Here is a 26,766-nt window from a genome sequence, read left to right as displayed (position 1 = left end):
GCGGTGGCTCATGCCTGTGATCCCAGCACTTTGGGAGGCCGAGGAGGGTGGATCATGAGGTCAAGAGATTGAGACCATCCTGGCCAACATGATGAAACCCCGTCTCTACTAAAAATACAAAAATTAGCCAGGGGTGGTGGCGCGTGCCTGTAGTCCCAGCTACTCGGGAGGCTGAAGCAGGAGAATCACTTGAACCAGGGAGTCAGAGGTTGCAGTGAACCGAGATCGTGCCACTACACTCCAGCCTGGCGACAGAGCAAGACTCCGTTTCAAAATAATAATAATACTAACAATAATAATAATAATACAGAAATTCCTGTCATACCCTTCACCCCGTTCTGTAATTGTTAAGATTTTGCTGTGTGTGTAGAGATTTTCTTTTTCTCTCTCTCTCTGTGTAGGTTGTGAACATGATGACCCTTTACTCCTAATGTGTATTTCCTAGGTAATACACATTTTGTATGTGATCACAATAATTAACTAACCACAATATAATAATCGAAAGCAGGGAAGTTAACATTGAAATATTATTATCTAATGCATAGACTTTATTTAGATTTCTCCACTTGTTTCAATAATATCATTTATGTTAATTCTTTTTAATGGTCCAGGATTCTAATCCAGTGTTACATGTTGCATTTAGTTGTCATATCTCTTTAGACTTCTTTAATTTGGAGTATGTTCTCGGTCATTTTTTTTTTACCTCTTTTAACCTTGACATGTATGAGGAGTTCAGGCCAGTTATTTTTATAATTTGAATTTTTCTGATTTTTCCTCATGATTAGAGTCATGTTGTATATCTTGGACAGGAATACTACAGAAGTGATCATGTGTCCTTCTCAATGTACCATACCAGAAGGTACACAGTGTTGGTTTGTCACATTAATGGTGATGTTAGCTTTGATCACTTGATCAAGGCTATGCCCACCAGGTCTCTCCACTATAAAGTTATATTATTACTAAGTTTGTTGTAGAGAGATATTTTGAGATCATGTAATTAACCTCAAACTTTCATCCACTAGTTAGTATCCACTAATGATGCTTACGTGAGCCAATTACTTCTAATTATGGTTACCAAATGGTGATTTTCCAATTGTGTTCTTCCTTCCATATTTATTGTAGAAGCTTTCCCTTTTCTTCATCTGGAGGTTATCAGCACAAAAGTCCTATTCGCGTATAAAATAGGAGGTGCACATTAGAAACTTACACAGAGAATCACAAAGAAAACATCTTGGGAGATTGACTAGTTACAGAGAAACAGTTGTCACATCATGTGACAAAGTGATGTATCCACACAGACAGGAAACATCTGGGTTCCACTCTGGGCCAGACAGATTTCTGCAGTGTTCTCAGAATGAGGTATTGGCAACTAAGAAGACAAAGAAAGAAACTTCCAGAAACATGGTAAAACTGTCAAAACCACATGACATGATCTATATGTACTGTAAAACCTAACTCTTAATTTTGTTTATTCTGTGACAGTGAATAATATTATGTATTTTTTAATGAAGATGGAAAAGATTAGATGAGCGAATATGGTATGATGCCTTCAATTGAGTTATACCCAACTGTGATTGATTTTCTGTAGTTTTTAATTTTCTGTCTTGATGAAACATTCAGTCAAGGAAGTTAGAAAATATATATGAGAAGTGGAAGGAATTAATATAAAAAGAAAAATTAACGAGCTAAAAAAGAAAAAAGGTAAAACTGATAAAGCTGATTTTAATAAAAATCAAAAATATAGACAAACCATTAGCAAACCTTATCAAGTCAGGAGGAAATGAACAGATATACAAATTAGGAATGTAAAAAGGGGAATAACCATATTATTAAGAAATGTTTTTGTAACACTTTACATTAATAGATTTCAAAGCTGGCATGCAAAGCATGATTTTCTCGGAATATATATATAAAACTGAAGAAGAGAAAATGGAAAGATCAATAGCTGTGAAAGATTAAAATACTTGAAAAAGTTCTGTCCACCACCTCAACTATCAGGTTAGATAGGTCAATTGTTGATTTTTTATTGAGCCTTAAAGTGACTTCCAAGTAACACACTATTCTTTAGTTCAACACCCACCTGGGCAATATGGGAAAACCCCATCTCTGCAAAAAATACAAAAATTATCTGGGCGTGGTGTTGTACACCTATAGTTTCAGCTACTTGGGAGGCTGAGGTGGGAGGGTCACTTGAGTCTGGTAGGTTAAGGCTGCAGTGAGCCATGATTGTGCCACTGCACTCTAGCCTGGGTGACAGAGTGAGACCCTGTGTCCAGTAGATAGGTAGATTGATAGATAGACAGACAGACAGATAGATAGACTCTTCCAGGGGATTTATAAAGGAATAACCATTGCCACCCTTTTTTTTATATATATAAAGCCAACATTGTTGCATTGATTCCAAAAACTGGAAAAGGTGGCATTTCAAAAGAAAACCATAGCCCAACCTTCTTATGAATGTACATGCAAAATTAGCAATATGTTAAGTAATGCATTATGATTGAGAACAAATTTATCCTGAAAAGTGTAAGTTCAATATTAAAGAATTTACTAATGAATTTTACCATGTTAATAGGACAAGGGAGAATACCATAGCCACCTCATAGATGGGAAAAAAGCATTTGATAAAATTCAACATCTGTTCTGGATTTTAAAAAACGTAATGAAATACAATGATTTGGATACTTTCTTAACTTGATAAGACCTATGTCTCAAGTGAAAAGTCAGTAGCAGACGTAATGGCAGAACTCTGCATACATTCCCATTCAAGTAACACCCTGTCCCTGCTTTGATTTGCTTTCGTCTAGAGTGCCTGCCAGTGCAGTTAATCAGGGAATGAAATAAGAAACAGAAGTATTGGACAAGACAAAAAAAAACTGTATTTGTGGATGAAATAATTGTCTATCCCAAAAGCTCTGGAAGATTAACCATTATAGTTATTAAGGAAGTTCAATAAGGTGGCTGGTTTAAAATGACTGTAGGAAAATGGATTGATGACTTTTTTTATTGCAGTCAGTAATTAAAAGGATGAAAATATGCCATTTAGAATGGTAACCAAAAACACAATTGACTATCCAGTAACAGATATGAAAAGAAAATTGGAGTACCTATGTGAAAGCATAAAACATTACATTTTGAGATGTATAGAAAGTCTTGAGTAAATATTGAAGCCCTGTTCTTGGATTGGAAGTCTCAACAATTTTCAAAATTGTCAGTATTATTTATATGAATGGACAAATTCAGTGCAATGTTAAGCAAAATCTTAAGGAGGGATCTCTTTGCCCCAAATTAGAATAATTCCACAGTTTATGTTGAAGATGTAACATTTGAGAATATCTAGGACATTTATAAAAAATAAGTAATAAGAGGTAATATACTAGACAAAGCTGTCAGACATACAGCTTCAGGAGATAGAGGCTATGACCTAAGAGGAAGAATAAGTTTAGGGAGAAGATACTGAGTTCACTTTTGTGAAACCACAATGGGTGGCAATGAGAGATCTATGATCTAGTTTTTTTTTTTTTTGTTTTGTTTTTTTCCCCCGAGACAAGAATTTCCCTCTTCTTGCCCAGGCTGGAGTGCAGTGGCACGATCTCAGCTCACTGCAATCTCCGCCTCCTGGGTTCAGGTGATTCTCCTGCCTCAGCCTCCCGAGTAGCTGGGATTACAGGCATGCGCCACCACGCCTGGCTAATTTTTGCATTTTTAGTAGAGACGGGGTTTCATCATGTTAGTCAGGCTGGTCTCAAACTCCTGACCTCAGGTGATCCACCTGCCCCGGCCTCCCAAGTGCTGGGATTACAGGTGTGAGCCACTGTGCCCGGCCTATGATCTAGTTTTAAGTTTGTGACTGAGAGCATCCAGATGATGGTATCTATATGGTAAAATATGGCTTTTGAGTTCAAATGTTAGGGACTGATAAGGGTGTGTAAGTCACAATCATGTCACAGTGCTGAGATGGTGCCCATCAGATGGCTGCCATGCTGCTAGAAGAGTGCCTGACGGCAGGGCAATACTGCTTTCCAAAATTGACTTTTTTTTTTTTTTCTTTTTTAAATTTTGATTCTTGCTCTGTCACCCACACTGGAGTACAGTGGTACAATCTCAGCTCACTCTAACCTCCACCTCCCAGGTTCAAGCAATTCTCCTTCCTCGGCCTCCTGTGTAGCTGGGACTACAGGTGCGACCACCACACCCAGCTAATTTTTGTATTTTTAGTAGAGATGGGGTTTCACCATGTTGGCCAGGCTGGTCTTGAACTCCTGGCCTCAAGCGATCTGCCCACCTCGGCCTCCCAAAATGCTGGGATTACAGGCATGAGCCACTGCGCCTGGCCTGAGATTGACTCTTTACTAAGAAAGATAATGATTGACCTTCATCTTCGAGTGGATTCTCCCCATAGTTGCCCAGTTTTAGGGAGGAATTGGGGCTGAGGGAGGAAGGGAACTTTGTTTTTCACATTTCCTTACTTCATCAGGATAGGTGGTACTGATTTTGTCTGCCATACTTGGCTCTGTGTGCAGATGGGCATCCCCAGTAGGAAAAAATCTGTTTTTAAATAAAAAAGGAAAATTACTAGACTAATTTTACCTTGTTGAAGGAAATTGAAGAAAATAGTCATCATAGTTTTACCATATGTATCCAATTACTGTTTCCTGCCTTCATCGTTTAGTCTGTATCTACAGCTGGAGGTGATTTTAGTAATCTACAGCTGGAGGTGCCTGTAATCCCAGCTACTTGGGAGGCTGAGGCAGGAGAATCCCTTGAACCCGGGAGGTGGAGGCTGCAGTGAGCTGAGATCACACCACTGCACTCCAGCCTGGGCAACAAGAGAGAAACTCTGTCTCCAAAAAAAAAAAAAAAAAAAAAAAAAGCGTACAGCAAATGTTGCATTGCTCTCTTAGAAGGCAAATCTGTCTCTGAGAGGCAGCAAGACTGAGAAGTTATAAACCCCAGCGCCACAGCCAGGCTAGTCAGGTCTGTATCTCAGTGCTGCTGTGTGCTAGTTCTTCAGCTCTCTCAGGCAATATGTCTTTATCTAGAAATGGAGTAGGACTCGGTTTAGAGGGCAGTGTGAGGAATAAATTAGTCAATATGAGGAAATAACCTTGCACAGTGCCTAAGCTGAGATCAGGGCTCAATAACTACAAGCTAGGTTTTTTTTTTCTATTTCTATCAGTTTCTATGATGTGTCATAGTTTTATTTGTTCTTCCTGTGTAAGACCATGCTTGTTTTGATTCGTCATTATTGTAAATTTTGTTATTGTTATTGCTATTACCCAAATAAATATATAATTATGAGGCTATTGGAAAAGTTAGAAAACGAACACTTCAAAAATGAAATGTAAATTCCTTTCAATCCCTTCACTCAAAGAAAGCAATGTTAATATTTTCATAGATTTGGAGTTACATAATTTTAAAAATAGAATTATGCTTCACATTGTATGTTATGACTTGTATTTTCTGCTTCAAAATACATCACAAATGTAGTTCCAAGTCGGAGTACACCACTCCATTATTATTATTATTATTTATTTTTTTCTGAGGCAGTGTCACTCTTTCGCCTAGGCGTGGGTTCACGCCATTCTCCTGCCTCAGCCTCCTGAGTAGCTGGGACTACAGGCGCCCACCACCACGCCCAGCTAATTTTTTCTGTTTTTAGTAGAGACGAGGTTTCACCATGTTGGCCAGGCTAGTCTCGAACTCCTGACCTCAGTTGATGTGACTGCCTTGGCCTCCCAAAGTGCTGGGATTACAAGGTGTGAGCCACCGTGCTCGGCCTCCACTACTGTTTCTAATGCCTGCCTTGTGTTCCATTCTGTGGCTCACCAATATCAGGCTGCCAATCTTTTAATTGCTTGGACAGGCTGGGTGTGGTGGCTCACACCTATAATCCCAGCACTTTGGGAGGCCAGGGTGGGTGGATTGCTTGAGTCCAGGAGTCTAAGACCAGCCTGAAAAACATGGCAAAACCCTGTCTCTACAAAAAAATAAAATTAGCCAGGTGTGTTGGTGCACATCTATAGTCCTCCTACTCGGGAGGCTGGGGTGGGAGGATCACCTGAGCCTGGGAGTTCAAGGCTGCAGCAAGCCATGATCATGCCACTGTACTCCAGCCTATCTCAAATAAAGAAATAGATAAATGAAAAAAAAATAAATTATTGTTGGGACATTTTGATTGCTTCCAGTTGTTTTACTTTTGTAAGCAAAGGTGAGATGAACATCCTTGTACCTTTATCTTTTATTTTGGTGAGACTAATTAGTTCCTTGAGACACATTACTGGATGTTGAAGAGTGGTTTAATGAGCATGTGCACTCTAAGAATTCTGATAGGGCCGGGCACGGTGGCTCACGCCTGTAATCTCAGCACTTTCGGAGGCCAAGGCGGGCGGATCACGAGGTCGGGAGATTGAGACCATCCTGGCTAATGTGGTGAAACCCCGTCTCTACTAAAAATACAAAAAAATTAGCCGGGCATGGTGGTGGGCGCCTGTAGTCCCAGCTACTCAGGAGGCTGAGGCAGGAGAATGGCGTGAACCCAGGAGGCAGAGCTTGCAGTGAGCCGAGATCACACCACTGCACTCCAGCCTGGGCAGCAGAGTGAGACTCCGACTCAAAAAAAAAAAAATTCTGATATAAATTCCCTTCAGAAAGCTGGAATATCCTACCCTCCTACCAGCAGTGTAAGAGATATGATTTCCATCTTTGCCAATCTTATAAGCCAAAAAGACCATTTTAATAATCTTGTGGAAAAGACTTTTACTAAAAATACTACCAGAAGCAGAAACTATAAGGGGAAAAAACCAACAAGTTGACTATTAAAAATAACCAATAAAACTTGTTTGGTATTTGGAAACTAATGAACCCAGTTTAAGGACAAATGACAAATAAGGACAAATGTTATACTATAAAAAATGTTTATAACAAATATGACAAAGGATTAATAGCCTCAATATATAAAGAGCACTTGTAAATGAATTTTTGAAAATAAACAACTCAGGAAAGTCACAAGAACATAAAGAGATTGTTTTCAAAGGAAATGCAAGTGGCCAATAAATAGATGAGGAAAATGTCTTTCTCCATTGGAAATCAAAGAAGGGTAAAATAATAAATAAATGATAGGGATACTGAGACACAGAGAGACTAAGTAACTCATTCAAAATCACACATCAGTAAATGGCAGAGCCTGCATTTGAACCCAGGTTGTCTGGCTCCCGAGTCTGTTTGACAGCCTCTTTCTGTTTTCACAGGTGAGGAAACAGGCCTAGAGAGGTAAAGTGTCTAGCCCAGATTCTCTCAGTCAGTCAGAAGAATTACTTGGCTTCAAACTTGTATCTGAGTCATTCCTTGGCTCAGGGAGTGACTCAGACCCAAGGGTCTTTGTGGAAGTTCCCCCTGTCCCAGTCCCAGAGCAGAGCCATCACTCAGCTATGTCTCCTGCACAGCCTCTGCAGGCTTTTCCCCCTGAGGCCCCAGGCAGTGTTTGGGGAGGGACGATTGGATGACTCTCACCATGGGATCTGCTTATCTTCAGGTTCTCTGGGTACCCTGCAGACCTCTGGATCCTGCCACCTTGCGGGACGGTAGGGCTCTCTAGCTCCTGCCAGCCCTTTGAGCCACAGGACCTTGGTCACAACATCTGCAGAAGGCCCTGCAGCTGAGTGTGACTTACTGTTGAGATATGGAGCTGTGAGCGCCTGGGCAGACCAGGTTAAAGACCCTCTGTCCAGGAGAAGGGAAGTTGGGACAAAAATTCCCTTCTGAAGGAATCACTCAGACCCCATACCTTTTGTCAGAGCAAAGACTCCCACGTAAAAGGAAATAGCTTCATCCCTGAGCCAGAAGCTGAGCAAGACCAAACCTGAAGACATTACTCTTTCCAGGGACTCTCCATGGCTAAATGAAGGGAGGATGGTTGGCCCAAGATCCAGGGAGACAGAGTGAAGGGAGAGGTAGGGAGGCCAGAGTCTCGCTGCAGGTGCGATAGGCATGTTCTTTCAGGAGAAGGGGGCATCCGTCTAGCCCAGTGCATTCTGCTATCTTGTGGTATGGGGTGTGGCCCATCCACTCCTTTATTCCTGCTGGACCTTTCTAGACTTGCTCTCCTGTCATTTTGGCACCTCACCTGGCCTCTCGGAATGTGATCAGTTCACTCCATCCTGATTCAGAGGCAGAAAACGCCCTGGATTCTCAGAATGGTGGTGGTGGCAGAATTTATGGACCTACTGTATATAATTTTATTTTGTTTTGTTTTTTGAGATGGAGTTTCACTCTTGTCACCCAGGCTGGAGTACAATGGCGCAATCTCAGAATTACAGACATGCACCACTATGCCGGGCTAATTTTTATATATATATATTTTTTTTTTGAGACGAAGTTCGCTCTGTCGCCCAGGCTGGAGTGCAGTGGCGCAATCTCGGCTCACTGCAAGCTCTGCCTCCTGGGTTCACACCATTCTCCTGCCTCAGCCTACCAAGTAGCTGGGACTACAGGTGTGTGCCACCATGCCTGGCTAATTTTTTATATTTTTAGTAGAGTCGGGGTTTCACTGTGTTAGCCGAGATAGTCTCGATCTCCTGACCTTGTGATTTGCCTGCCTCGGTCTCCCAAAGTGCTGGGATTACAGGCGTGAGCCACCGCACCCGGCTAATTTTTGTATTTTTAGTAGAGACGGAGTTTCACCATGTTGGCCAGACTGGTCTTGAACTCCTGACCTCGAGCGATCCGCCCAACTCAGCCTCCCAAAGTGCTGGGATTACAGGCATGAATCACCGTGCGTGGCCAGTTCTTTTTTTTTTTTTTTGAGACAGAGTTTCACTCTTGTTGCCCAGGCTGGAGTGCAATGGCGGGATCTCGGCTCACTGCAGCCTCTGCCTCCCAGGTTCAAGGGATTCTCCTGCCTCAGCCTCCCGAGTAACTGGGATTATAGGCATGCATCACCACGCTCAGCTAATTTTGTATTTTTAGTAGAGATGGGGTTTCACTATGTTGGTCAGGCTCATCTCGAACTCCTGACCTCAAGTGATCTTGGCCTCTCAAAGTGCTGGGATTACAGGCCTAAGCCACCACACGTAGCCTTTTGTTTTTAACTAAACATTTTATTTGGAAATTTTTTTCCAAAAAAAAACAAGAATATTACTGTGGTCGCCTATGTATTCCTTACCTAGGTTCATCTATGTAAAGCCATGTTTGCGTGTGTTCTCTTTCTATATACAAATATATATGTATATGGATGATTATATCATAAATATATCATTCTTATTCTTTCTTTTCGTTAACTACTTAAGACTAACTTGCAGACATGATGCTCCTTTACCCATAAGTACTTCAGGGTATATTTCCTAAGAATGAGAACATTTTCTTATATAACCAGTAGTTTTCAAAACCAGGCAATTAACACTAATTGCTAAGTCAGTGTTATCATGATTTAATAATCATGATAACTAGACTAATATAGAATATAGACTAGACTAATCCAGTCTACAATCAGATGTCAACTAATACTGTCACTTTATAGCAACTTTTCTTTGTTTCTTTTTTTTTCTTTTTTTTTTTGAGACCAAGTCTCACTCTTGTCACCAAGGCTGGAGTGCAATGGTGTGATCTCGGCTCACTGCAACCTCTGCCTCCTGGGTTCAAATGATTCTCCTGCCTCATCCTCCTGAATACCTGGCATTACAGGTGCCTGCCACCACGCCTGTCTAATTTTTGTATTTTTAGTAGAGATGGGGTTTCACCATGTTGGCCAGGCTGGTCTTGAACTCCTGACCTCAGGCGATCCTCCTGCCTCGGCCTCCCAAAGTGCTGGGATTACAGACGTGAGCCACTGTGCCCGGCCCTATAGCAACTTTTCTTTTTCCATTCCAGGATCAATCCAGGATTACACGCTGCCTTTAGGTGACACATCCCTTTAGTCTCCTTTAATCAGGAGCAGTTTCTCAGTCTTCATCTTCCATGAAGTCGACATTTTTGAAGAGTATAGGTAGGTTATTTTGTATATTGTAACTCAGTATGGTTTTGTCTGATGTCTCCTCATCGATTAGGTTCAGGTATGCATTTGGGGTGTGAACACCACAGAAAGGATGTTGTACCCTTCACAGTGCATTATATCAGGAGGCACATGATGTCTTATATGTCATTACTGGTCATGTTAACTGATCACTTGACTAAGCGATACTGCCAAGTTTCTCCAAGGGAAAGTTGCTTTTTTTCCTTTTATAATCTTTAAGTGTCTTGGGGTGTGGGACATTTAGATACTATGCTAACCATGCTTTATGGTCTATGCTTTATGACCTGTACAATATTTCTAAGTATTTGAAACAAATAAGAGATAAAGGATATTTATTTGTTTGTTTATTTATTTGTTTAATTTTTGAGACAGGGTCTTACTCTGTCACCCAGGCCAGATTGCAGTAGTGGGATCATGGCTCACTGCAGTTTTCACCTCCTGGGCTCAAGTGATCCTCCCACCTAAGCCTCCTGGGTAGCTGGGACTACAGGTGTGCAACACCATGCCTGTCTAATTTTTTATCTTTTTTGTAGAGATGGGGTTTTGCCATATTGCCCAGGCTGGTCTCTAACTCCTGGCCTCAAATAAGGTGTGAGCCACCACACCCAGCTAAAAGCATGGGTTTTTGTACAAGATTTACAAAGGGAATTTGCAATTTCCATGACAGGCCTAGCCCCTTTCACTCTGTTCTCTGTTCTCTCTTTCTCCATCTTCTTCCCCCCACATGTCTACAGGTGTCAGATCTTTTTCCAAGAACAGCAGAAAATGATCGAATACCAGGTGAGTATCACATTAAGTAGCCCAGTTTTCCTTCCTTGGGAAACTGTCCTAGAAAAAAAAAAGAAAGGATGCATTGTAAGTATGTACAGTTTGTATGTATGTACAGTTTGTACATACAGGCTGGGTTCTCAGGGAAGCTGACTCATAGATGGAGATTTTTCTCCAGGAGGTTTATTAGGCAGGCTCTTAGAACACCTGTAAGACAGTGAGGGAAGCTGGATTGGGCTGAGGGAGTTGTTGAACAGAGGCCTCAGAGGACATTATACTCTGGAGCTGGGATGGCCCTCAGCATTGTTGTGAATGGAGGCAAGGAGGCTTTTAGATTCTGAAATCAACTAATCATTGATTGTAGGCTGCCTCAAGGAGGGTAGATATCCTTGGATGGTGCGGTACCCTTTGGCCAAGGATAATTCTCAGAAAGGTTTTAAGCCGGCCGCTAGCGGTAGCTCACGCCGTAATCCCAGCACTTTGGGAGGCCAAGGCGGTTGGATCACCTGAGGTCAGGAGTTTGAGACCAGCCTGGCCAACATGGTGAAAGCCTGCCTCTATTAAAAATACAAAAATTAGCTGGGCGTGGTGGCGGGCGCCTGTAATCCCAGCTATTCAGGAGGCTGAGGCAGGAGAATTGCTTGAACCTGGGAGGTGGAGGTTGCAGTGAGCCAAGATCGTGCCATTGCACTCCAGCCTGGGCAACAAGAGCAAAACTCCATCTCAAAAAAAGAAAATAATAATAAAAGGTTTTAAGCCTGCAAGAACCTGTGCTTTACGGGGATTGGGTTGAACACTACAGCCTCCTTTCTATATGTAGATACAAGGGCAAGATACTTACACATACTGCTATAACCAACATGTTATCTTTATTTTTTGTAAAGATGAGGTCTTACTTAGAACCATGCCATTTTTTTTTTAACCAGATACGTAATGCTTCATCGTATGCAAGGGAATATGACTGATTTGACCAGTCCCTCATTTGATGGACATTTGGGTAGTTTTCAGACTTGATATTACAAGCAGTGATGCAAGGAACATTCTCTGTTGGATTACAGATGTACAAAGTGGAGAGTCCAAGAGTCAGTAACTGATCTTCCTGGTAGCCCAACAAAAAGGCAAATACAGTTAGCCCAAGATTTGTACTGTTTATAAGGAAGAAGCCTATTGTTATCTCCAGGGAAAATTAGCATTTTAAGGCAGTTTTTTTTCCTAAGATTCCTTCTTAGGACTGAAATAGAGAAGCACAGCTTCTTACAGCGTGGTCCCGGGACTTGGGCATCTCCTGGGAGCCTGTCAGAAATACAGAACGGCCTGCTCCGCCCCTGGCCTGCTTCATGGGGTGATTTGTAGGTGTAGCCTGGGAATCTGTGTTTAAAAGGCTTTGGATGATCTTTACGCACAAAAAGTATGAAAAACATTGATAGTGATAGTAGACAAAGTTCTTAATAACTAATAAATGCCGAAGTAGGTTTTTTATATTGGTTCCCCTTGGAATAGAGTGTTAGACCCAAGGCAGAACTCCCAGTTTTTCAGGTGACGAAAACCACCAAGTGCTAGCTCCCCAATGGTATGACAATGTTTTCTATCTGTGTCAAAGTTGTAGGAAGTCCTAACTCCTCTGTTGCTTGTGATCCACATATATAATGGAAGGAAATGCTGCATGTCAGTGAGAAGAAAGTGAAAATACAAATGATTTCATTTTCTTTTTCTTTTTTTTTTTTTTTTTTGAGATGGAGTCTTGCTCTGTCGCCCAGGCTGGAGTGTAGTGGTGTGATCTCAGCTCACTGCAAGCTCCACCTCCCGGATTCAAGCAATTCTCCTGCCTCAGCTTCCCGAGTAGCTGGGACTACAGGTGCCCGCCAACACGCCCGGCTAATTTTTTGTATTTTTAGTAGAGATGGGGTTTCACTGTGTTAGCCAGGATGGTCTCGATCTCCTGACCTCGTGATCCTCCCGCCTCGGCCTCCGAAAGTGCTGGGATTAGAGGAGTGAGCCACCGTGTCTGGCCTTTTTTTTCTTTTTTTTTTTTGAGACGGAGTCTCATTCTGCTGCCAGGCTGGAGTGCAGTGGTGCGATCTCGGCTCACTGAAAGCTCTGACTCCCTGGTTCAAGCGATTTTCCTGCCTCAGCCTCCTGAGTAGCTGGGACTATAGGCGCCCACCACCAAACCCAGCTAACTTTTGTATTTTTAGTAGAGATGAGGTTTCAATGGTCTCAATCTCCTGATCTCATGATCCATCTGCCTTGGCCTCCCAAAGTGCTGGGATTACAGGGGTGAGCCACCCTGCCTGGCCAATATGAATGATTTCTGTTTAGGGGGTCAGAGGGCTGCTTCAAGTGTACAGAAGCCCTGAATTTGATCCAAGGCAGATCCTTGATCTGGACTGAGGAACACATGTACTGCCCAGCATTTAAATGACTGTCATTCTTCTTATATGTGTGTTATAGTTTGGTAGCAAACAGTTACACATCTTATTCCTGGGAATGTCTCAGTGTGAGGTGTTCCCAGCCCCCAAGGGCCCTGTGTCCTGAGAAGACTCCTCCTTTCCCCTGAGTTTCTCATTCCTGCCTCCTCCTCCATCCCTTCTCAGTTTCCCGTCGCAGGAGATGGTGCCATCCCACTGGGCAGGCCGGGACCCTGAGATTTACCCTTGACTTCCTCCCTACTTTTCCCCTTCCTTCTACCCAGTCACCATGCCATGCTAATTTTTAAAAGTTCAGTGATTCTTTTTATTTTTTTGAAACAGGGTCTTACTCACTGGAGCCTTGAACTCCTGGGCTCAAGCGATCCTCCCACTTCAGCCTCCCGAGTAGCTGGGACTATAGGCGCATGGCACTATGCCCAGCTAATTTTTTTATTTTTTGTAAAGATGGGATCTTACTATATTACCCAGGCTGGTCTTGAGCTTCTGGGCTCAAGTGGTCCTCCTGCCTCGGCCTCCCAAAGTGCTGGGATTACAGGCATGAGCTACCACACCCGGCCACAACCTCAGTGATTGCTGCCTCTTCATTCCTGTGTTCTGTGGAAATGGCATGGCTTCCTGGGTGCAGAATTGTATCTTTTCCTGGGAAATACTGACCCAGAGCCTGTCACTGTGCCCTGTGGTCAGCCCTGACTGCTGCTCTCTTACTACCCCAGTGTGTTGTTCTGGCATCAGGGAAGGTGTTTGCTTGGCACCCCCTCTGCGCTGTGCCCTTTATGTGAGTCTTAGTGTGTCATGTGCCAGGCTCCATGGCCCCTGCCCTGCTTCTGGTCCTGCCTTTAGGCCCATTTGCCTGGGCTACTACTGCTCAGGTGCTGCTGGAAGCCCAGCATTCCTCATGGAGGCCTGCAGCCTCCTGAAAATGGGGCATGGGCCTGGGCTGCTCTCAGAGCCGCTTTGGTGCTTCTTTCCTTCGGCCACTCATGGAGGTGGTAGGCCAGTGGCCCCAGCACTGCAGTAGAGCTACCTGCCCTACTAAAGCCCACTGCACAGGCACTGAGTCCCCATTTTTTGTCCTTTAGAATTGTTTTCCTTTCTTTTTTTCTTTTTTTTTTTTTTTTTTGAGATGGAGTCTCGCTCTGTCACCCAGGCTGGAGTGCAGTGGTGCAATCTCGGCTCACTGCAACCTCTGCCTCCCACGTTGAAGCGATTCTCCTGCCTCAGCCTCCTGAGTAGCTGGAATTACAGGCATGCACCATCATGCCTGGCTAAGTTTTTGTCTTTTTGGTAGAGATGGGGTTTTGCCCTGTTGATCAGGGTGGTCTTGAACTCCTGACCTGAGGTGATCCACCCGCCTGCGTGCTACCACCCCTGGCTAATTTTTGTATTTTTAGTAGAGACGGGGTTTCACCATATCAGCCAGGCTGGTCTTGAACTCCTGACCTCAGGTGATCCACTCTCCTCAGCCTCCCAAAGTGCTGGGATTACAGGCATTAAGCCACTGCTCCTGGCCAGAATTGTTTTCCCTTTCTTACAGATTTCAAAATATTGATTTATATGATTTTTCTTCTTAAATAAAATAGGCAAATTTATATAATGGTATTATGTGCCAGGCACTGTTCAAAGGCTTTACACCTTTTAACTAATTTAAACCTCATAGTAATTAAGACACACATACTATTATTATTTCCATTGAACAGATGAGGAAACTATGGCACAGAGAGGCTAAATAGTTTTCCCAGGGTAGGCTGAGCTGATATTTGAACTCAGGCAGTCCAGCCCCAATCTACTGCTTTACATCTCATGTATGTGGTCACTATAGTTAGGGAGCAGTCCACAAGACCCTCACTTCTACACCAACTGCAAGTTTGAGGGTCTCCCTCAAAACACTTCTGGGTTTTCTGATTTACTAGAAGGACTCGTAGAACTCACTGAAAGCTGTTACACTCACTGTTACAGTTACAGCAAAAGCATACAGATTAAAATCAACCAAGGCCCTGTACAGTGGCTCACGCCTGTAATCCCAGCACTTTGAGAGGCCAAGGCAGGTGGATTGCTTGAGGTCAGGAGTTTGAGACCAGCCTGGACAACATGGTGAAACCCTGTCTCTACTAAAAAAAAAAAAAAAAAAATACAGAAATTAGCTGGGCGTGGTGGTGTGTGCCTGTAGTCCTAGCTACTCAGGAGGCTGAGGCAGGAGAATCACTTGAGCGCAGGAGACGGAGGTTGCAGTGAGCCGAGACTGCACCACTGCACTCCAGCCTGGGCAACACAGCAAGACTCCATCTCAAAATAAGTAAATTAATTAATTAATTAATTAAAATCAACGAAGAGGCCCATGAAGCAGAGTTTAGGAGAGTTCCACACATAGAACTTCTGTCCTCTCCTATGGAAGTCCCAAACAGTGCTAAATCCTCCCAGCAGTAATGTGTGCCAATACAGACGGAGCCTTGCCAACCAGGAAAGTGCATCTAAGCCCTGGTGTCCACTTTTTATTGGTGGTTGATCATGTAGAAAGGCTTGACTGTTCCCACCACTGACCTCAGTTTCCAGCCCTTCCAAGAGGTTGAGCTGATGCCTGTGACCCAAAGCCCTCTCATTATAAACCACATCATTAGACTATCTAGTGCGGCCCAAGGCCGCTAGGTAAACAAGGACACTCCTAGGACATTCCAAGAGTATAGAGATTACTTCCCAGGAGCTGAGGGCAAAGGCCACACCTCTCTTTTGGCAAGGTCAAATTCTTTACCACACAGTCACTTAAAGACAGGATCACCAGGACCTTCCTAGGCTGGTACCCACGGGTCTCCCTCAGTGACTGGCCTGCTCCTTCACAACTTACGCTGGGATCTCCAGGGCTATCAGCTCTTTAGAGAACTTTTGTTCTCTGTGCCCATAACCCGAGGCCTGTCAGGCGGTCAAGACTTCTTCTTTTCAGACTATTCCTCCTTTGGATCTCCTGCTGAACTCATCTTCTGCTGGCTTCTTAAATATTAGTGTCCCTTGGGGCTCTGGCCTGGGCACTCTGCTCACCTCGTCTTGCAGAGGGATCTCACTTTTGTGCTGATGCTCAGCATTTTAGCTCCATTCCTGATCTTGCTCCTGACACAAAACCCACATGTCCACGTGGTCCCCAGGCAGGTCCAGCACAACAGCCTCCTCTTTGTTCTTCCTGGTTTCCTTATCTCCAGGTGTGGCACCACCATCACCCGGTTGCCTTCAAGATACCTGGGTGTTTTCCTGCCCCTACCCTCTTTCCCTCCCACAACCAGTTAAGGTGCAGGTTCTGCTCTTCTTTTTGTTTTGTTTTGTTGTTTTAACTTTTAAAAAATGTTTGTGGGTGCTAGTAGGTGTGTGTATTTATGGGCACATGTTTTGGTACAGGCATCATGCAATGTGAAATTATCACACCATGCAGAATGGGGTCTGCTCTTTCCATCTTTCTCTAACGGTTACTGTCCTGCTTGTGAACATCACCTTTCACCCAGGTTACTATAGGGTCTTTCCTCTCACGTCCCTCCCGGTCACCCACCACACTTCTCTTTCCATCTATTGACTTTAAAACTGCCTGTGAGTTTACATTGAAAGTGCATCTCTTGTAGGCAGCATTTTTTTTTTTTTTTTCAGTTCAGTCTGATGATCTCTGCATTTTTGGAGTGTTTAGTCTGAGACGGAGTGTCATTCTATCACCCAGGGTAGAGTACAGTGGCACTATCTGGGCTCACTGAAACCTCTGCCTCCCAGCTTCAAGCGATTCTCCTGCCTCAGCCTCCTGAGTAGCTGGGATTACAGGCACACACAACCACACTGGCTAATTTTTCTATTTTTAGTAGAGACAGGGTTCACCATATTGGTCAGGCTGGTCTCGAACACCTGACCTCAGGTGATCCACCCACCTCGGCCTCCCAAAGTGCTGGGATTACAGGGGTGAGCCACTGCACCTGGCCCTAAAGTCCATCATTTCATTGCTGGCCGACCTCTGCATACTTTTCTCTTGTTACTAGGTAACTTGCCATCCCTGAAATCACCGTTTTGCCCCCTGGCCTTTGTTCCCACTGCTCCCCTGCATAGAATGCAGTTTTCCATCTTCCTGTGAAGGAGACTCAGCTTTCCATATCCCTGGGCTCTGAAGCCTAACCAGACCCTGAAAAATTTAACAGACAATTTGCTTCTCTGTATGCCATAGCCTACATGTCCTGCCATCACAGCTCTTGTGACACTTTTACCCTGATGGCTTTACATGTTGCTGTCTCTGTGCCAGACAGTGAGCTCCTTGAGGTCAGGACCCATCTATGACTGTGACCCCAGCAACACACAGTGGGTCTTCAATGTTTGCTGACTCAAAGTATGAATGGCAATGGTAGATAGCTTCCAATGTGATTTTCATTTTCCCCATCATATATAACACAAAGCCAAGAATATAAAAGGCCTTCCAGATAGATAATAAGCTCTAACTTATAAACATTATGAAAATCAGCACCATCTCTTGCACAAACACATTTTTTTTTTTTTTTTTTGAGATGGACTCTTGCTCTAGCCCAGGCTGGAGTGCAGTGGTGCGATCTCGGCTCACTGCAGCCTCCATCTCTTAGATTGAAGTGATTCTCCCACCTCAGCCTCCCAAGTAGCTGGGATTACAAGTGTGCACCACCATGCCTGGTGAATTTTTGTATTGTTAGTATAGATGGGGTTTCACCATGTTTGCCAGGCTGATCTTGAACTCCTGATCCTCCCACCTTGGCCTCCCAAAGTGCTGGGATTACAGGCATGAGCCCCCATGCCTGGCCCTGCACAAACATTTTTTTCTACATGACTCAATGTCATTTTTGTTTCAACAGATACCTGTGTCATTCAAAGATGTGGTTGTGGGCTTCACCCAAGAGGAGTGGCACCAGCTGAGTCCTGCTCAGAGGGCCCTGTACCGGGATGTGATGCTGGAAACCTATAGCAACCTCGTCTCAGTGGGTAAGAACACCCTCACCATACAATGCAGATTATGTTCGAATGACCACTTTCCTTTCTCAGTTGCTAAAAGCAACTGGAGTACTTTGGGAGGCCAAGGCAGGTGGATCACCTGAGGTCAGGAGTTTGAAACCGCCTGGCCAGCATGGTGAAACCCTGAAACCCCATCTCTACTAAAAATACAAAAATTAGCCAGGTGTGGTGGTGGGTGCCTGTGATCCCAGCTACTCAGGAGGCTAAGGCAGGAGAATTGCTTGAATCCAGGAGGCAGAGGTTGCAGTGAGCCAAGATTGCACCATTGCACTCCAGCCTGGGCAACAAGAGCGAAACTCTGTCTCAAAGAAAAAAAAAAAGGCAATGGAAGTACTCTAGAACTTCTGAAATATTTATTTAATAATTTATTTAATAATTAGCTCTTTCTATGTGCCAGAAATTGTTTTAGCCACTTTAAAAATATTTCATCCTCATAAAAGCCTTATGAGGTAGTTACTATTAGTACCACTTTTTTACACATTTGGAAATTGAGGTACAGAGAGGTGAAGTAACTTGCCCAGAGTCACCCAGCTAGTAGACAGCAGAGTCAGGATTTGAACCTCAGCGTTCAGGCGGCACAGAATGCATTCCTACCCTGTGCTGCTGCCTCAGTGGGTGTGGCTTGAGTTTCTGTGGTCCTGGATTACTAATTCCATTTGGTTTTGGACAAAGTGTGTGTTTAGTCCCCTCCCAAGTATAACATCTGTTGTGCAGCCTTTAAAGCTGCCTGAGAGACCCTGAAGACCAAGGAGCTCAGCCCAAGGCCTGGATCAATTTCCCCGGAACAGGTTATGAAGGCACCAAACCAGATGTGATCCTCAGGCTGGAGCAGGAAGAAGCACCATGGATTGGTGAGGCAGCATGCCTGGGCTGCCACTGTTGGGGTAAGTGTGATAAATCTAGCAAAAGGGGTACTGAAGGAGGCTGGCACCTTGGGAATTTTGTTCAACGTTCTTCTCTTAAAAGCCTTGACATTCCTGCGAGAGCTTCAGCCACGTTAATGACTCTTAAACCTCCATGCAACCCCACCGCCCATATCTGAGTGTTTTTCTCGCCTCTACTTGATTGCACCTCTGCGTTTATGTGCTTGGTCCATCTCTCTTTCTCCAGAATCTTTCACATGCAGGTATTCTTACAAATAAAAGCTTATATGATTCTCCTGTTCCTGCTTCCTATTCTCTGTTCTGACACTTTCCAGATGAAATGCTTCAGAGCTACCTGCTTTCCCTAATTTCTGCACTCAAATTTAAATTGCTCCCATAGACTGATGACTGTGGGATCAGAGAAGAGGAAGCAGTGAATTCCATGTTGGGGTGGGGAGGTGTGAAGCAAATGGCTGAGCTGGGCCCATATTAACCACTGCTGATTAACACTCAGACTCACTGCCCCTCTCCCTTCAGCTCTGTAAGACATTGCAGCAATACCCATGGTACCCTGAGGGTTGATGGATGGCCCACTCTTAGGGATGCCTCTGAACTTCTGCTTCTGGGGCTCTCTGGAGTGTGTTTCTCCATTAAACTGTGCTCTTCAGCTGTCCGGAGACTGTGGTATCCTGGTTATCAGTTGCCCTGCTCTTCTTTTCTTCTCCTCTTCTGAAAATGTCATAACTGCAGATTCCACAAGAATGTGTCGAGTCAGCCTCCGTTTTTCCAACTACTCTGTTTATCTATTTCCCTGGCTCAAACCCAGCGTTTTCCTTCCAAGGAACAATTGCATTTTGTGTTTTCCATAACTTGGTTCTCTTCCCAGTGGTGTCATCCTCTCAAAGAACTCACTCATTCTGAAAGTTCATGATCTCACAACCAGTGAATTCCATGTTGGGGTGGGGAGGTGTGAAGCAAATGGCTGAGCTGGGCCCATATTAACCACTGCTGATTAACACTCAGACTCACTGCCCCTCTCCCTTCAGCTCTGTAAGACATTGCAGCAATACCCATGGTACCCTGAGGGTTGATGGATGGCCCACTCTTAGGGGAACCTCACGGCACCCTGTGCCGTGTTGGGCCCTTTTTTCCCCCTTGCACTGCCCAGCCCTGCATTTAACCAGTCTGTGGATTACACTACAGGTGTGCACTTACCCTGTTCTTTGTGTGTCAAAAACTAAAATCATCTTCATTTGTTTTTGCTACCCCTGCCACACACATTCACACTCACACACACACGCACACACACACACCACTTCATCTTGCTTTTTGTTCCAGAGCTTTGTTACCATGTTTTCATTTTGAATCTTCTGCCTTTACCACTCACTCTAACTGTTCCATTCATATGTGTGGTTTTGTTAATTTTTTTTTCCTCTGAGAAATGGCTTTAAATCTTCCTCTCTGCTTTTTTTTTTTTTTTTTTTTTTTCTTTTTGAGACAGGGTCTCACTCTGTCACCCAGGCTGGAGTGCAGTGGCATGATCATGGCTCACTGCAGCCTCGACCTCCCGGGCTCAAGCAATCCTCCCACCTCTTAACCTCCCGAGTAACTGGGATTACATTCACGCGCTACCACACCTGGCTAATTTTCATATTTTTTTGTAGAGAAGGGGTTTTGCAATGCCGCCCAGGCTGGTCTCAAACTCCTGGGCTCAAGCAGTCCACCTGCTTCGGCCTCCCAAAGTGCTGGATTTACTGGCATGAGCCACCATGCCCAGTCCTTCTCCACTTTTTTTTTTTTCAGATGAAGTCTTGTTCTGTCACCCAGGATGGAGTGCAGTGGTGCCATCTCAGCTCACTGCAACCTCCGCCTCCTGGGTTTAAGCAATTCTCTGCCTCAGCCTCCCAAGTAGCTGGGATTGCAGGCATGTGCCACCACCCCAGGCTAATTTTTGTATTTTTAGTAGAGATGGGGTTTCACCATCTTGGCCAGGCTGGTCTTGATCTCCTGACCTCATGATCCACCCGCCTTAGCCTCCCAAAGTGCTGGGATTACTGGCATGAGCCACTGCACCCATCCCCACTTTTAATTTTCCAGTGATATCTCCTAAAATCAGACCCAGATTATCTTACAGCTGAATGTCTTTAAGTGAGGGGTTATTAATTATTTTTGTGCCATGGACTTCTTAGGCATTCTTCTGAAGGCTATAGACCTCACTTCTATGTATAAAAATACAATAAAATTCATAAGATTATAAAATAAATGACTAAAGTACAGTAATTATCAAAATAAGAAGCTGGAAAATAGTTATCAAAATATCTTCTTTTTTTTTTTTTTCCAGACGGAGTTTCGCTCTGTTGCCCAGGCTGGTGTGCAATGGTGTGATCTCGGCTCACTGCAGCTTCCTCCTCCTGGGTTCAAGCGATTCTCCTGCCTCAGCCTTCTGAGTAGCTGGGACTACAGGCATGCGCCACCACGCCCAGCTTATTTTGTATTTTTAGTAGAGACTGGGTTTCACCATGTTGTGTCAGGCTGGTCTTGAACTCTTGACCTCAGATGATCCATCTGCCTCGTCCTCCCAAAGTGCTGGAATTACAGACGTGAGCCACCACGCACGGCTTCAAAATATTTTCAAAATATGCAAATAATAGTAGATGTACTTTTTTATTTATACATTAATGAGGCCTAGCATCAGGTCTAATAACTGTCATGATCTCAAAGAAGAGATGATTATAAACATAATAATGTGACATGAAAATAACAATATTCACAAACCAGTATCAAGTCACAGGAACCGCTAATACCACTGTGTTTTGTTGCTTATATTCATATTCAAAAGAAATGTTCAGTTGTAGTTGGAACTCAGTGAAAACAAAAATGTAATTTTTTTTTCTATCAAAGTGCACAAGTCCCTCCCTGAATTCTGCCTACCAAGTTAAGAACTCTTGCTTCAGTCCTAGTTAGCTTTGTTGATTTTATTTTTTTATCTGGTTCACCTTAGAATGCTTTGCCATTTATATGGTAACTAACTAGCCCAACATGATACACCCTTGGATGACGGCTATACCAGTGCTTGTTAAGCTCCAAGGTGTTTGGAATCACCCGGGCATCTTGTTAAAATGCAGATTCTGATTAAGTAGGTCTGGGGCGGTGCCTCAGATTCTGCACGTCTAACAAGCTCCAAGTAAGGCCAAAATAGCCACTTGAAGACCCACATGCTGGATAGCAAGGTACTGTATAACATTTAACCTTCTTTCTTCTGTAACAGGGATCAGCAAACTATGGCCTACCGATTGGCCACCTGCTTTGTGAATAAAGTTTTATTAGAACATAGCCACATTCTTATGTTTACATATTGTCTATATTTTCATGGTATGGTGGGAGAGTTGAGTCATTGTGACGGAGACCATATGGCCCACAAAGCCTTTACTTTCTGACTCCTTAAGAATAAGTTTGCCAACCTCTGCTCTGTAATATCCTATTTTCTTTGAAATTATTGGTCTCTATATTATATATTGAATTCCATTTGTGCCAATGTTCAGAATCCTCTCTATTCATAGAACACTCTTCCCTGCGTTTGTGCTTTGGGTTATGGTTCATGTTCTGTATTTCTGTGCTGTGCACTCTTTAAATTTTGAGAGCATTTCTTAAGTAGTATGAAGTTTCATAAGGATGATTCACTGTACTTTCTCCAGAAGACATCTGGCGAGTTAATATCCAGAGGAAAAGACGGCAAGACATGCTTTTGAGGCAAGGCACAGCCATAAGCAAGAAAACATTGCCCAAGGAAAAAAGCCGTGAATATAATAAGTTTGGGAAAATATCACTTCTGAGCACTGATCTTTTTTCTTCAATCCAGAGCCCTAATAACTGGAACCCTTGTGGAAAGAATTTGTACCATAATTTAGACTTGATTGGTTTTAAGAGAAACTGTACAAAAAAGCAAGATGAGTGTTATGGTTATAGGAAATTGCTTCAGCGTATAAACCATGGCAGACGACCTGATGGAGAAAAGCCCCAGCGTTGCAGTCACTGTGAGAAAGCTTTCACCCAGAGCCCAGCACTTACGTATAAACCAGCAGTAAGTGATTCTCTCGTGTACAAACGGAAGAGGGTTCCACCTACAGAAAAACCCCACGTCTGTAGTGAGTGTGGGAAAGCCTTCTGCTACAAGTCTGAATTCATTAGGCATCAGAGAAGTCACACTGGGGAGAAGCCTTATGGCTGCACTGACTGTGGGAAAGCCTTTTCACATAAGTCAACCCTCATCAAACACCAGAGAATTCACACTGGGGTAAGACCCTTTGAATGTTTTTTTTGTGGGAAAGCCTTTACCCAGAAGTCACACCGCACAGAACATCAGAGAACACACACAGGAGAGAGACCCTTTGTCTGCAGTGAATGTGGGAAATCGTTTGGTGAGAAGTCATACCTCAATGTACATCGAAAAATGCACACAGGAGAAAGACCCTATCATTGCAGAGAATGTGGAAAATCCTTCAGCCAGAAGTCATGCCTCAATAAACATTGGAGAACTCACACAGGAGAGAAGCCCTATGGGTGCAATGAATGTGGGAAAGCTTTCTACCAGAAGCCAAACCTCAGCAGACATCAGAAAATTCATGCTCGGAAGAATGCCTACAGGAATGAAAACATAATAATTGTGGGAAATACTTGAGCAAAATATCTGGTTTCATGGTATGTAGGGAATTCTTTTTTTTTTTTTTTTTTTTGAGTTGGAATCTCGCTTTGTCACCCAGGCTGGAGTGCAGTGGTGTGATCTTGGCTCACTGCAAGCTCTGCCTCCCGGGTTCACGCCATTCTCCTGCCTCAGCCTCCCGAGTAGCTGGGACTACAGGTGCCCGCCACCATGCCCGGCTAATTTTTTTTTTTTTTTGTATTTTTAGTAGAGACAGGGTTTCACCGTGTTAGCCAGGATGGTCTCAATCTCCTGACCTTGTGATCTGCCCACCTTGTCCTCCCAAAGTGCTGGGATTACAGGCGTGAGCCACCGTGCCTGGCCAGTATGCAGGGAATTTATCCTTAGGAGAAATCTTATCATTTTAATGAATTTGAACAGTGTGTTTTTTATTTTATTTATTTATTTTTTTTGAGTTGGATTCTCTGTTTCCCAGGCTGGAGTGCAATGGCACTATCTCGGCTCACTGTAATCTCTGCCTCCCAGGTTCAAGCAATTCTCCTGCCTCAGCCTCCCAAGTAGCTGGGATTACAGGCACCTGCCACCACGCCTGGCTGTTTTTTGTATTTTTAGTAGAGATGAGGTTTCACCATGTTGGTCAGGCTGGTCTCTTTGGCTAGGCTGGTCTCGAACTCCTGACCTCATGATCCGCCCCCCCTTGGCCTCCCGAAGTGTTGGGATTACAGGTGTGAGCCCATGCGCCCCACTGACAGTGTTTTATCATAATGGAAATCATGATCTAATTGTGATACAAACTTTTCTAGAAAATACTTTATAAAACATAAGCATGGTCACCCTGGCATGTAAACGTTTAAAAATGTATTAAATGGAATAACAGCAGAATACAAAATATCTGTGAAGAGACTTAAAGGCATACTCTGGTATATTCCACAGTGAGCCATACAATCATTACTATTTGTATTTTGGAGTTGTAAATGTGAAATTAACATAAAATGTGAATATCAGACACATGTCACACAACATAGAGAATGCCATTCGGAAAACTTTTCCACTTTAAATATCATCATTGTCTTTTGATGTCTTAACAATACAAAAAAATAACAACAACGACATGGCCCACTATTGTTAAAGGAACTTTATTATACCAGCTACATTTTTCCACCTTTTTGTAATACATGTAAATGGCTATAGAGGTTGTTATTGCCCTCTGCAGAAATAATAAAGCAGTGTTTTTAAATGTATTTTGATAATTTGGCCAAAAATTTTACTAAAATGTAGTTATTTATATTAAAAATGCAAGCTAAGGAATAGTTTAAGAACCTGATATTGGGTAAATGAAACACTGTAAACTATTTGACAAAATGTAGTGTCACCCTGGTATACAGTACACTGTTCATATTTTCTTAGTCTTGCTTAAAATATCTTGTAGCAAATGAGTAGCATAGATACACTATTCTAGATACACTATTCTATATACAGGTTGTATAACTCAGAAATGTTTCATGCATAGACCACTGAAGGAGAATTTCTTTTCTCTCTATCCCTCTGCAAATTAATTCAAGAATATTCATTTTTTTCATATAAATTTCCTTGCAAGTGTCCTGGACACTAAATCCCAAGGTTTTCATTATTTCAATGTTTGGACAGAAGTCTGCTTCCCTGAGTTGCTGTGTCATCCATATAAGAAAAGAAATGGCCACGTGGAATCTACGTTTTTCCGAGATTTCCCTCCATGTAAGACTGCCTGATCCAGAATGAGAAAGGAGACATAACCACAGATATTGATATGATTTTTTAAGTGATAAAAAGATACCTCATACAACTCTAATCAACATATTTTTTAAACAGATGAGGCAGATGCTTTTCTAAAAAACTTTAAGTTATGAAAACTGCAATAAGAAGTAGAAAACTTGGTAGAATAATTACCATTGAAAAAGTCAAAAAAGCTATTGAAGATCTATAATGGGAAAATGCTCCAGGCTCAGAAGAGTTCATGCTTAGTTCTATCTATCTTTTAAAGAAAGAGTAATACCAGTGTTATTTATTATATGGATATAATGCAATCCATAAACTGTACTCATTTATTTTATTAAGTGAGAATAAGTTTTAACACCAAAATCAATTACAGATAGTTGAAAAAAAGAAAACTTCTGCTGGGCGCAGTGGCTCACACCTGTAATCCCAACACTTTGGGAGGCCGAGGCAGGTGGATCATGAGGTCAGGAGTTCGAGATGGTGAAACCCCATCTCTACTAAAAATACAAAAATTAGCCGGGTGTGGTGGCGCACACCTGTAGTCCCAGCTACTTGGGAGGTTGAGGCATGAGGCAGGAGAATTGCTTGTACCCGGGAGGTAGAGGTTGCAGTGAGCCGAGATCGTGCCATCCAGCCTGGGTGACGAGCGAAACTCCGTCAAAAAAAAAAAAAAAAAAAGAAACTTCAGACCAGTCTTATGAATATAGAAGCAAAAATTATAATTAAAATACTAGCAAATAGAATTCAGCCATATACCCAAAGAGTGACATAGTAAGAGTCATCCCAAGAATGCCAAGCCAGTTCAGTAATAGGAAATACATCAATCAAATTAACAGCTTAAAGGAGAAGAATCATATGAACTCTCAACAGATACTGAGAAGGCATCTCATAGAATGTGTTAATTTACATTGTAATAGATGGTAACCACTTAAAGAGGTTTGTATTAAAAAAAATTTTTTTTAACCCAAACCCCAAAGCATATATTATGCCAAAGCCATTTTTTAAAATCAGGAATTCAATATTGTCTTAGAGATTCCAGTGAAGGCAATAAAAAGAAATGAATTGTTATAAACAGCAGAAAAGGTAAAACTATCTGTTTTTACTGATGATATGGTTGTACACCAATCATTGAAAAGACTCTATTTTTTGAGTTAACTTTTCTAAGAAGGCAGGGTACCAAAATCAAGAGCTGTTCTCCATACTGACAAGAAACACATAATTTATATGTACTTCTTTTGGAATTACACTAAATCTCAATGATTTTTTTGACAATCATTGAAAAAAATATGA

General features: G+C 42.9%; 1 protein-coding gene across 5 annotated transcripts in view; it reads left to right on the top strand.

Annotated features, from left to right (window-relative positions):
• Positions 1-26,158, top strand: part of ZNF793 (zinc finger protein 793) — a 31,514-nt gene extending 5,356 nt beyond the window's left edge. For 3 of the 5 annotated variants that reach the window (XM_063621315.1, XM_063621314.1, XM_063621312.1), the window contains exons 3-6: positions 10,744-10,789; positions 18,042-18,168; positions 18,987-19,082; positions 22,757-26,158. In XM_063621315.1, the coding sequence (XP_063477385.1) occupies positions 10,775-10,789; positions 18,042-18,168; positions 18,987-19,082; positions 22,757-23,739 (1,221 nt within the window). In that variant the 5' untranslated portion in view covers positions 10,744-10,774 and the 3' untranslated portion in view covers positions 23,740-26,158. Of the gene's footprint in view, positions 1-9,867; positions 9,983-10,743; positions 10,790-18,041; positions 18,169-18,986; positions 19,083-22,756 lie in introns of those variants that run through there. The other 2 variants (XM_055249741.2, XM_063621316.1) reach the window with 2 other exon arrangements.
• The last annotated feature ends 608 nt before the right edge of the window (positions 26,159-26,766 follow it).

Source organism: Symphalangus syndactylus, chromosome 17 (genome assembly GCF_028878055.3).
Source record: "Symphalangus syndactylus isolate Jambi chromosome 17, NHGRI_mSymSyn1-v2.1_pri, whole genome shotgun sequence".
NCBI classification, from domain to species: Eukaryota; Metazoa; Chordata; class Mammalia; order Primates; family Hylobatidae; genus Symphalangus; species Symphalangus syndactylus.
This window is presented reverse-complemented; position numbering and strand designations above follow the sequence as displayed.